This window comes from Diorhabda sublineata, chromosome 1, assembly GCF_026230105.1.
Source record: "Diorhabda sublineata isolate icDioSubl1.1 chromosome 1, icDioSubl1.1, whole genome shotgun sequence".
In the NCBI taxonomy this organism is placed as follows: Eukaryota; Metazoa; Arthropoda; class Insecta; order Coleoptera; family Chrysomelidae; genus Diorhabda; species Diorhabda sublineata.
Window position 1 is genome coordinate 20,380,781 of NC_079474.1, and position 12,666 is coordinate 20,393,446.

Sequence of the window (12,666 nt, forward strand, 5' to 3'; positions counted from 1 at the left end):
TAAATGTGTAGACTGTAGAATTTGAAATCGATATTTTTGGAAAAAATAATACTTTGGGGTATGATTTGCCACACTCCCATAATGAAAACATTCATAAACTAATTGGCAAAGACTTCGTTGCAAATTATATATATATATATATATATATATATATATATATATATATATATATATATATATATATATATATATATATATATATATATATATATATATATATAATCCAGCTCACCGTTAAAAACTGTTTTAATAAGTAAGAAAAATATTACAATATGTAGTGTTATGTTAAATTTTATACTTCTAGATTTAATAGACCCATAAAAACTAATTGTTGTGAATAGTAACATGATTTTGCAAAACCGCTCATTAAGCTGGAGCTCCATCACTTTTCATTGTTAAATGGATATATGATAGAGTTTCTAATAGATGAAGAATGAATAAGAATCATAAAATGACCACCACAATCGCCCTACTTAACGCCTCCATATTTCTTTTTATCGGGTTGCATATGGAGAGTTTCATACTGCAGTTTCTCTAAATATTAGAGAAAAGTTCCAGAGCAACCTTTATCACTATTTAAGAAATATTGCACAATATTTCAAATATTTAATGGGTAGCAGTTTCTCTATTGTGCTTTTGGTTTATGTTAGGAAAAGTACTGCTACGCATTTCGACTCAATTAAAAGCACTCGTACTATTCATCTTGAACGCAAAGGCACAATAAGTGTTTGTAAATAAAATTTCACAACTATAGCATGCTATAGCAACCTTGCTCCAACTTATTTTTTATTACAATGAATTGTCAATAATATCCAATTAACAATAGTAAGGAGTGTCATTTGTAAATATTTTCTCAGTCCTCCATCGATTAAGTGATAGTTGTAGATAAAAATATTTTTTTTATCGGTCAATGTAGCTAATATAAACAAAAAATGTATTATATTTACAAGAATGTTAGGTTAGATCTTGTCAAATATTCTACAACTGTTGTTGTTGGTATAGATGTTGACATACTTGAGTTACTTTTCCGAAAAAGTTATTTGGGTCAGTAGCGGAGCAAAGGAATCCTCCTTTATTCTTGCAAATATTGAAATACGTCTCGAGGTTGATAGAATTTAATTTGAAACAATAGATCCAATTACCACTTGGTTGAAGGTCAATATTTGATTTTATGTAATTTATTTTCTCGTTACAATAGAGTGTTAAAGACACGATGGTACGGGGGATGATATTTTGTGAAATATGAAATTTATATAAATTTATTCTATTTTTTTTTCTATTCTATTTTCTATTCTATTTTATATTCTATTTTCTATTTTATTTTCTATTCTATTTTCTATTCTATTTTCTATTCTATTTTCTATTCTATTTTCTATTCTATTTTCTATTCTATTTTCTATTCTATTCTATTCTAATGAATGAATTGACCTTTAAATGTTATTATAAATATTATGAATTTCCTGATTCGTATCTAATCGCTTAGTTACGATTTTAAATAAATTATCATCCGGTCCTGGAATTGCGTCTGTCGTCTATATCGCTGGGTAAGAGGAAATATTATTTTTATTCCAGAGCATGTAAAAAATACTTTAGTCGATTTTCAGTAGTTATCGAATGACTGGTACAAGTTGTTTCTGTTTCGAAATGGTTATTTATAGATAAATAAGTTTCAAGAAAAGTAACATTAAGAAAGAGACATTATGGAATAAAACATATTAACGTACATTTTTCTACAATTTTTGAGTTTACGAGTTGGAATAAATTAAAAAAATATTCGTTTATATATCTGAAAAAAGTGTGAAGAACAACTATTTTTAAAAATGCATCTGTATGTAAACGAAAATCAGTGCTGTCGATTATCAGTGGAATGAAAGGTAATAATCATTTTTGTGTAAAATATCCAATTTATATATAATCAAAATACTCTAGAACGTTCAATTATTATAGGTTTACAATCAATAGGTCACAGTCGACTATTATGCATATTGGTTAAAATGATTTGTGTTGATGATCGATGTTGCTTTTATGTATCGTTTAATAAATATTTTAATAGAAAATATCTTTGAACTTTAGTCTTTATCAAAATATAACTTGTCATTGACTACTCTTATAATTATATCTACCAAGTGAATATAAAAAAATGTCTGTGATTTTATATTAATTTTCTTGTTCTGAGATTTAATATACAAAAAAGCAACTTCCAATTCAAATTATTCATCAATTTCTCACTTCTTATATCTTTTTATATGGTTTTAATGATAAATTATATTGGTTTTAGGTCTCTTATCAAAATATAATAATTTTCATAATTATATAAATCAGAAGATTATCTATAAACATGAATATCAAAATAGAAACTTATTTTCAAACATGAAATAATTGTTTATTCTTTTTTATTTTCAAATTCATTATTTTTTTGTTATTTTACATTTTATTTATTTTATTATTTATTATCTTTACCATATTGATGAATTCTGAATCTATTTTCTATGTATTATGATGTCTGTCTTATGTAAAGGCCATCACAATTACGTATTACGAGGAAACTCGTACCTAATATTATTTATTTTTGGTGTTTATTAGTTGGTGAGGAACCAGGTTTTACGTTTGAATGTTTATACTCACTTTTTTGTTTGTTTATTGATTAGAATATTTGTTTTTTCCTCTTTTGAATATGTTATAAAGCGTATTCCCTTCAGAATAGTCGCAAATTGAACGATTAAGTTAAATTTGTTTTTATGTTATTTATTAACAGTTTGCTAAGGCAGTTTTTTCATTATCCTCCATTACTAATTGTGATATAATAATCAATATGCAGGCTCTAATAGTATCACCATCAATTTTTTTTATTTAGTTCATCCTCAAAATTGAAATACTTTGAAGTGAGTCTTAGATCTAGAGCTTCAATAAATTTGTGGTGTAGTATGTCTATCTGTTTATTTAATATACAAATGTAATAGAATATTTGTATGTGGCAAACTGCATCTAATTAAAAACTAAACAACGATTCTATGACATTATGAAACCACGGTAATCTGTGAGGATAATTGAACCCGAAATATCGTTGTCCATGTGTATAAATGCACGAGGGTTGTCTAAAAAAGACGGTTATTATTATTTGGAAGGGTTGAAAAGCTTAGAACATCTTTACAGTAAGTGTACAGATCTAACAAAAGACTATGTTGAAAAATGATTATGGAACAAAACGTCCTGTTTCTTTGTTGTGTCGAAAAGTTTTCCGACCACCCTCGTATTCCAGAAATAATTCATGTATTTTGTTATTTATAATGTATTCTCTTCCAAATTTCATTTATTTCCTCACGGGCACGCAAAGAAATAACTTTTCACGTTTCCACCCGACTTAAGTGCTTCAATATTCTAGTAAATTAAATTCTTAAAAGTGTATTTAGTTATATTAAATATATCCATAAGCTTCAGAAAATTGTCTTCCTCTATGAAAATATAATCTGTATTCAATACTCTTCAATGAAATGGAAACTCATACTCGAAATCTTTCAAATAATTTAAAAATATTCGAAATTTGCTTGTAACGATATACAGAGCTCTAACTTATAACAAAATCATCAACATTTCCACGTTTCAAATTTTTTCGATAATCAAATTACATTGCAATGACCTGAAGATCCTATCAGGTAAGAGAAAGATGATTTATTGTTAAATTGTTACAATTTGTAGACAAAAGCTTGTAAAAACTAAAAAACAAACATAAAAATAACTAACAAAATTAGACGTAATAGTAATAGGTGATAATTGGTATATAAGTTGTATATACGTCCATAACAAAAATTAAACCAGTATGCAGCAAGTCCGAAATTAAATATTACTATTAGAATAGAAGTCGTTCACAGAGTAGACAAGCCCTAAGAATTTTACAGATTCGCCTACGTCAATGGTGGTGTTATTTAATCAAAAAGGCTGCAATGAATTTTTAAATGGTGATTGGGTCACTAGACATGGTATCGTGAGATCAGGGTTGCTCCAAGATAAAGTGTCGTTTACAAACAGAAGAAACAAAATAGGGCCTAGTACTGAACCTTGGGGCACTCCACATTCTATTGGCTTGCAAGATGACATCGTTGTAGTAACGCTTACAAGCTGACTGAATATAGCATCATTTGTGCATGTGTTTCTTAAAAACTCAAATTGATCGGTAGTAAGTATTTTATATTTAAACAGAAATGATAAAAGCCTCTTTTTCATCAATCTTTCTATGATCTTAGATAACGTGGGAAGGAGTGCAATTGGGCCATAATTCGATGCTTGATTTTTATCTTCTCTTTTACGCAGAGGTATAATTGACGAAGGTTTCGTTAGGAAATGGTGTATTTAGCTAATTCCAGAAAGTTCTTTAGTATCTGAATAGCCCTCGAAACTTTTATAACACTTTCGCTCACGTTACTCCTCGTATAATTTATGTTTTCCCTTTCTGCGAATTGGTTACTTCAGGGAACGGCATAACAAATGGGGTTAGCGATCATATACTCCAGCCCTTCAGTCGCGTGTTTCACTCTCGGTAACTACGTCAGGCAGACATTAGAAAAAATGGGGGTGTGGTGAATATATAACATTACAGGTATGTCTGGAAACAAATTATAATTATTCATTCAAATATTAAATGTTGAGTGAATAGAAAATTTGTTTAGGCCGTTGTGGTAACTAATTTTTAGAAGTATTCTTATTACCTTTGATAAAGCGAAAAGTATTTCAAAATAGTGACATATGTTAACGTGAAATACTCCAGAATACACTGAGAGACTAACGTCGAATTCTACACTGATACAAATAAATACGTTCTCATTTTTATTTTAAGAAGCAAAATCATTTACCAAAGATAAATTATCTTTACTCGATTTTTATTTCCATATAATCATTTATAATTTCTTTTTAGTTTTATCCCAATAATTATTCCATTGATTTATAGGTTAGGTCGTTATAAGTGAAGTTGAAATTTATAGGTTTGGTGAGGTTAGTTGAATGTTAATGGCGTAGAATTTTTATAGAATTTGTTGTTTCAAAATCTAAATGATATGCATAAATTACATTAAGGTTATTTAAATCAGTTTTCTTATTGATGCATTGATCATTTTGAGCAATATATTGTTTCTAACAATAGACTTTTTTTGTAGTTTTTTTCAAGTTGTCAAAACTTTGGCAGATTCATAATTCATATTGTGTCCTTCATAATAGACATGAGTCGGTAATGAACGAATTTTTCATTTCAATAATTATTTATTCACAATTTATTAATAACAGATAAAGACGGTTTAAATTCTCAGACGGCACACGGACTTCGGCACAATCATCGACTTTTGGAAGCAAAAAATGTGGACGTCAATGGGTTAAATTTAAAGATACAACAGTTGTTGCCTGGGGATTTGGTGCCATACGAATGTATCGATGCAGTTTGCGAAACCAACGAAAGTGTGAATTATCTAATTAAGTTTTTAAATTTATTGGATTTGCCAGGCATGCTACCACACCATTTACAATTGAAGGTTGGATCTCCGATCATTCTGCTTCGTAACTTGAACCCACCACGAGTGTGTAATGGCACACCATAATTCATTAAAAAAATTAATGAAAAACGTTATTGAAGCTATCATTTTGAATGGAAAGTTTCGAGGCGAAATTGTGTTTCTGTCACGAATCCCTATGATTCCTACAGATGTGCCAATTGAATTCAAATGCACTCAATTCCCAATTAGGCATTCGCTATGACGATCAATAAGGCATAAGACCAGACATTGTCTGTATGTGGCATAGATTTGGAAACAACATGCTTTTCCCACGGACAACTATATGTGGCATGTTCTCGCCTGGGAAAACCATACAGTTTGTTTGTGTTAGCTGAAGACGGACTAACCAAAAATATTCTACATTCTATTGCGCTGAGAGATGAACCTTTTTTTTAACTGACATAATTAATATAAAAAATATGAATAATTATTTTTGATGTTTAGATAGCGATCGAGAATTTTAATTTAAGATGAATTTGTTACTTTAGTAAAGATTAATTTATTAACCTAACTAAGGCATATTTTCATTATCTATAACGCTTTCGATTACAAATACAACCCTACACACTTATAGTAATTTAGTTATTTGTATAGAACTAGAAAAATATTTCGAAGATATAAGGGATTATCAATTCACTCCCGATATATCAGTGTAAATGTTAACAGAAGATGCAACAAATTATAGTAAACTGTTTCATTATACCACTCGACTCAACTTATTAGAATCGCGAACTATCAGTATTAAAACAAGAGCGAGATTTACGTGGAGAAGTACTTGAAATGATTTAAAACAAAATGATTTCTGTTCCTTTAAATGACAACTTTTTTTTATTAATATGCTCTATAGGCCATGTAGGCTTAGGACAAGAATGGCAATATTACATAGTTTTATATATTATATATCAAAGTCCTCTATTTTCCATTTTCCACACAATATTTCTCCATTCCTTCCGGCTCACAGCTCACAGCTCGTATTCTGAACATGATTAATTCTTAGGTCTTCTATTACACAGTCATACCATATCTTCCTTGGTCGCCCCTTTCTCTTTTTCCCTATTGGTCTTCTTTGCAGTACTAATTTTGGCATCCGTTCTCTATGTAGTCTCTCAACATGTCCCAACCATCTCACTCTCTATCACTTAATAAACGAGCTTATTGTAGCTTCTCCATAAAGTTCCTCAAATTCTTTATTAGTTCTTCTCCTCCAGCCCTATTCTGTGTGTACTCCTCCGTAGATTGCTCTTAGTATCTTCCTCTTCCATCTTTCCAACATGGCTTCATCTGCATATGTTGCTGCATATATTACGGTGGGTCTTACTACTGTTTTATATATTCTTATTTTTGTTTTTCTTGACACGTATTTTGACTTCACCAGTGGTCTAACTTCAGAATTTTTGCGTTAAATCACAACTACTCGTGAATTATGTTTCGAAAACTATATCAAACGGATGACTATTAAACTCTGATGGATGAAAAATATGCAAAGCATACTTTTTACGGATAAGTTTACATTTCCCATGCATCCCACATATAACCAGTGGACCATAAGATAATGGTCAATGGAAAATAAACACTGGACTTTATTAGAGTCTTAGTGAACGGCTTCTTGTATTGATGGAGATTATCATGATATCATAAATCATTTAACAAAAAAATTGTATCTTTACGTGGTACAATCAAATGGCCTTTCAAATCGCGAGATTTATATCCAAATGATTTGCTTTCGTGGAGGCTATTTGAAATAAAATGTTCATCGACATAAAAGAAAACTCAAGATAGTCCAACTGTCTAGCAGAATTACAAATGAAAGATATGAAAGAGCCTTACAGTTTTTTTAAAAACATAAAAAATGCTTTTACGTACAGTTTTACATATTAACTGTTTTAAAACTAAATATATTTAGTCGCCTACCGTACCATGAAACACAGTTATAGGTAAAGGGACAAACGATTCAAAGAGTGTCCAGTTTCAAATATCTTTGCTGCCACATTACTGATAAACTGGATCCCGATAAGGAAACAAAATGTAAAATTGAGGTAGCTCGTACAACATTTTTTAAAATGAAATCATTCTTCTTTAATGATAATTTTAAATTTCACCTCCGGAAACGGATGATCAAATGTTACATATGGTCAGTTCTCTTATATGGTGTCAAAGCATGGACTATCTACCATTAATCGCTTTTCAAATATGGTTATATACACGCATACTCAAGACACCATGGACAGCTATGAAAACAAACGATGCAGTCCTTAACAGAGCAAATGCGGTTCATGAGTTGGTAGATAACATCAAATGCAGGAAAATAGCTTATTTGGGACACATAATGCGTAGTAGTCGGTTTAGTATCCTCCAGTTGATTATGGTGGATAAAATTGAAGGAATTGGAGAGAAACAAGCCTCATGGTTGAAGAATATTAGATAATGGACTAGGATAACAGAAGCAGGACAGTTATTTGGACTAGCTCAAGATAAAGAGAGTTTGCCATGCTGGTCGCCAACGTCAAGGGGATTTGATACGACACGCTGAGAAAAAGAAGCTACACTTGGAAGTTCATCATTTCCCGTATCAATTTCTTCCAAATACCAACCTGGAACTGTTTAACACATTAGCTCCCGTTGGGTTTCCTCCTTCGTCATTTGGGCTTGCACTAGATCAACCTTTTTGCTGCGCAGAACTTCTTAAATGTATTAAAAAACTAGATTACCATCTCTCGACATCTTCACCACGCCAGTGCCTGCAGACAGCTCTCGTCAATTCCTTTCTTTTCACCGTATATCATTCATAGTAGAACAAAGTATGCAGAGCATCATTCTGCATTCCATCGCAGTAGGAACAACCCCTTTTCCACATCATGTGCAAGTAGTGCGCAAAATACCCCGATTCAGATGGAAATTATGTGGTCATGGTGCCTTTCTATTCAAGGTTGCACGCGTGGTATTAATTTCGTCGGCCACGTTACGCTTTAATCTTTCTCCAAATAATTTTTTTATCATGTGAGTCCTTTCCTCCTGTGATTTTCTCACCCCGAACACCTTTGCTTTTCTTGTCATTTTTTCCAAACTACGTAGTTTCACTAGAATAATTCCCGCATCACCATTAAGGCTGACCTCGAGACTGTCCGATAAGCTGAAATGCTCTATCGGTATCGGTCTTCTCAGCGCCTGTGCTAGTTTTATTTTATATTTCTCTATCCTCAGAGCTTCAGCCTACACATCTGCGCTTTACAAATAATGATGTTTCTCGATGGAGGATGAGTTAGATGAAGCAATCCATCAATAATTTGCTTATAAGTTATAAGATCTCCTCTTACCAAAGTGAATTGTTGTAAATGGTAGTTTTCTTGTACCTTAAAATATATTAACTCATCTTATTATCAACTTTATATGTTGAATTTTTTACATAATAGTCTATTTCTATTACAGGTGTTTCCTATGACTTCACCTAACAAAATAACCTCTAAAAATGAGGAAAATTTTTATCTTCTACAAGTACCGCAGAAGATTGATAACCTACTTATTATATTGTATATTTTTACTAGTGATAATAATAACAGTCCATTGCCTTTTATATACTACAGAGAACATACATTGTTACCGCATAAAGACTGAAGATACTCTTCCCAATATAGCAAATTATAACCCCAAAAAAGGAAAGTCCATATTTTTTCACGAGACCTCCTGTAAATCGTTTACCAAAGGCAAAATATGGATAAAATCTCGACAAGCTTGCGCCGTAGAAAGCGCAGCTAGATTGAATCCTACCTCAGAAGTTTATCTGCTTTATACGTCACCGATGAATTTTAAGTTCGAAGGAGATGAATCTGATAGATTCCTACAAGTTCTATTGAGTTATCCTAATGTTAGAATTTTGCATTTAAATTACGAAAATTATACAAAAGGATCACCTGTTGAAAATTTGTATAGCTCAGGGAAGATTGAGAACTCTTTACATGTCGTCGCCCACGCCAGCGACGTGTTAAGGTGTGTTCAAAAAGTAATTGTTTGATAGCAAACATTCCAAGTAACTTTGAATAGAAAGTAAAAGGTTTTGTTGAAGGTATCTAACTCTCTGGAAATATGGAGGAATTTATATGGATCTAGATGTGATAGTTCTAAGACCATTGACGGATCTGAATATAAATTATGCGGGGATAGAATCTACATCAGTGGTGGCTTCCGGTGTCTTGAATTTCGACGCTACAGGAAACGGTCACAAATACGTAGAAGATTGTTTGTTTGATTTGAAAAGTAGTTTCGATGGAAAAAAATGGTCGACGAATGGACCTGGTGTTATAACAAGGTAAAGAAATCAATTATGTTTGAAACATATCTGTTCCAGAAATAGAAAGAGCCATAATTTAAATTTTCTGTTAGATTTATGTATTATGCGAGGATGTATTGATATCTAGTTAGTTATGTTCCATACATCAAAAAAATATTGCGTTACCATAGCAACGAACAATAACTTATTAGATGTGTCAGAGTAAAGTTTGACGTCAAAAAAATAAACCAGAGTTACGCAATAAATTAAAAGAAAAAGGATGTCCATCGAAATTGTGAAAATCGAAAAATTGGAGTATTGAGCCATCATCAAGTACCTGTATTTAAAAGGATTAAGAGGTAAGCAGATTTACGAAGATATGCTTAATACCCTTGGTGATCATTGTCCTTCGTATGCAACCGTGACAAATTGGACTGCAAGCTTCAAAAGAGGTAAATTTTCCATTGAAGATAATGAACGATCAAGAAGGCCAGTTTCTGTGTGAATTCCCAAACATATCGATGCAGTTCATGACATGATTTTATTAGACAGTCGAATTGGGCTAAAACGGATACCTGAAGCACTGAATATCTCATACGAACGCGTTCATCATTTAGTTCACGTCAATTTGGACAAGAGAAAAATTGCTGCAAAATGGATTCCCAAATGTTTGAATTTTGACGAAAAGCGTGCAAGGGTAAAAGCATCGCGTTCGATCTGTGTTCGATTTGAAAACGATGTAGACTTCTTAAACCGAATTGTTACTATGGATGAGACTTGGGTACATGTCTACGATCCAGAAACAAAGCAACAATCAATGGAATGGCGACAAGACCTACGAAGATTCGCGTCCAAAAATCTGCTGGAAAAGTTCTTGCTTCAGTTTTTTGAGATTGCCATGGAGTAATCATGATTGATTTTTTGGATAAGGGTAGAACATTAACTGGAGATTACTGTTCGACATTACTGACCACTCTACGGGAAAAAATTAAAGAGAAAAGACGCGGAAAGCTGTTTTGTTTTTGCAGGACAACGTCCTTAGACATAAATCTCATGTTGCCATGCAAAATATTCGTGATTTAGTGTTTGAATTACTAGAACACCCACCTTATTTACCGGATTTGGCTTTGTCATACTATCATCTCCTTCCTCAACTAAAAAAAGTTTAAAAGATCATAAATTTTCTTCCAACGAGGAGGTAATAAAAGCTGTGAAGGTCTGGTTTGCAGAGCAAGAAGAAACATTTGTTTTGAAAGATCTAGAGACGTTGCAGGTTCGCTGTAATAAATGTATCCAATTAAGAGGAGAATATATTGAGTAATAAAATATTTTGACATTGAAATTGTTTGTTTCTATAGTAGGTTAAGAATTTCTCAATATATCCTTGTATATGTAGATTAAGTATCAAGATTGATGAATATATCAATAATATCCTAATATCCATCTTTCTCAAAATCACGACTTTCTTCATGTTCATTTCTTATGGGAATTTCTTTCTTTGAATGTTTTTTAGTTCCTTCCTCTTCATTTTTGATTCTAAATTAGCTTCAAGATTTGTTCTTCTTTCGTGGTTCGTTCAAGTTGAGCTAGAGAAATAGCTGACGGCGAAATGAGTTCGTTGCTGCATCGTGGTACATGATTGAGCTCAAAACATTTGAAATTTTCTCAAAACTGGTTTTATAGATCACCACTGCCATACCTTCCGTAGTTAAAGCCTCACAGTTGTGGTGTAATTTTTTCTCCTCGTCTTTCACAGTTATTTTTAGTACGATGTATTCTTCTTTTTACAGTGTGCTATAAAATTCGGTTTTGGCCACTGGTCTCATCTGCCACACAAATAATTGGGCTTCCCATTAACTTCTGAACTGCCATGAGTAAAGTCAAATGCCGTTATCTCATCCCAGACGATGCACCACACTTTATCGTTAGGGTTGTTATGTGGTGTGAAAGTCCAGAGCTGGCAAAGGTAAAAGCTCTGTTAGATTTTCTGGTTGGGTAGTAAGTTCTTGATAAATTGAAGGGCCTACAAGTTATTATGTCTTCATAGGGTTTGAGACGATTAAGAAAAATTAGTAAAGAACCCAAATTAACGAAAAATTCTCTAGCTCTAAATCGTATTACAAACCGAAATTTGAACAAAAATCTTGCAAACCATTTTTATAAAATATCTATTAATTCATTTAGGTTGCTCCATACGCTTTGCGGATCCAATACGACAGATGATATGTTGGACAACGAATGCGGAGGTTTTACCGCTTACCCTGCGAACGTATTTTACCCAGTGCCTTGGCAGAATTGGCGGATGTATTTCGAACAAGAATTTCTAGACGCTGTGATCAATATGACGCAAAATAGTTTTACGATCCATATGTGGAACAAGCTTAGTGAAGAAATAAAAATACCTGTTACCTCAAAAAATATACCTTATTTATATTTTGCTAAGAAATATTGTCCTAAAATTGTTAATGAATGTGATGAAGTATTTTAAGATTGTTAATTATTTGAAGACAGAGCTGTTTATCGAGTTATATTGTCGTTGCATTTAAATAAATTTGTTAAAAATGAGGTGACTATTTCTGTTTAATAGACTCCATTTTGACAATTGACATTCAATACTGGCAATTGACACCATCATGTTTACCAACCTTCTATATCATGGGTCAACATAAGTATTTACATTTAAATATCCGGGAGTTTCAAGGATTTTGAAAAATCTTTTAAATTGCATTTACATGTCATCAATTCTTATAAAAAATTAACTCGGCGCATTCACGAAATTTCTTAAATTGGACATGGCGCTTAATGTGTTAAGTAAACTTTTTAAGTTTGAAAATGTGTTGACTAGTAAAACTAGTAAATAGCTCA

General features: G+C 32.0%; 2 protein-coding genes across 4 annotated transcripts in view; one reads left to right on the forward strand and one right to left on the reverse strand.

Moving 5' to 3' along the window:
- LOC130447048 (pancreatic lipase-related protein 3-like) overlaps positions 1-12,666 on the reverse strand; it is a 45,610-nt gene that overhangs the window by 5,853 nt on the left and 27,091 nt on the right. The window lies entirely within an intron of this gene.
- LOC130447015 (lactosylceramide 4-alpha-galactosyltransferase-like) lies at positions 1,524-12,366 on the forward strand. 3 transcript variants are annotated; one of them, XM_056783621.1, is made up of 5 exons: positions 1,524-1,874; positions 3,897-4,174; positions 8,964-9,521; positions 9,598-9,840; positions 11,986-12,366. In XM_056783621.1, the coding sequence occupies exons 3-5, from the start codon at positions 9,004-9,006 to the stop codon at positions 12,287-12,289; spliced, it is 1,065 nt and encodes a 354-aa protein (XP_056639599.1). In that variant the 5' UTR covers positions 1,524-1,874; positions 3,897-4,174; positions 8,964-9,003; the 3' UTR covers positions 12,290-12,366. The 3 variants fall into 3 exon arrangements, with proteins under 3 accessions (XP_056639599.1, XP_056639608.1, XP_056639590.1); XM_056783630.1 differs by lacking the exon at positions 3,897-4,174; XM_056783612.1 differs by lacking the exons at positions 1,524-1,874; positions 3,897-4,174 and adding an exon at positions 4,193-4,594.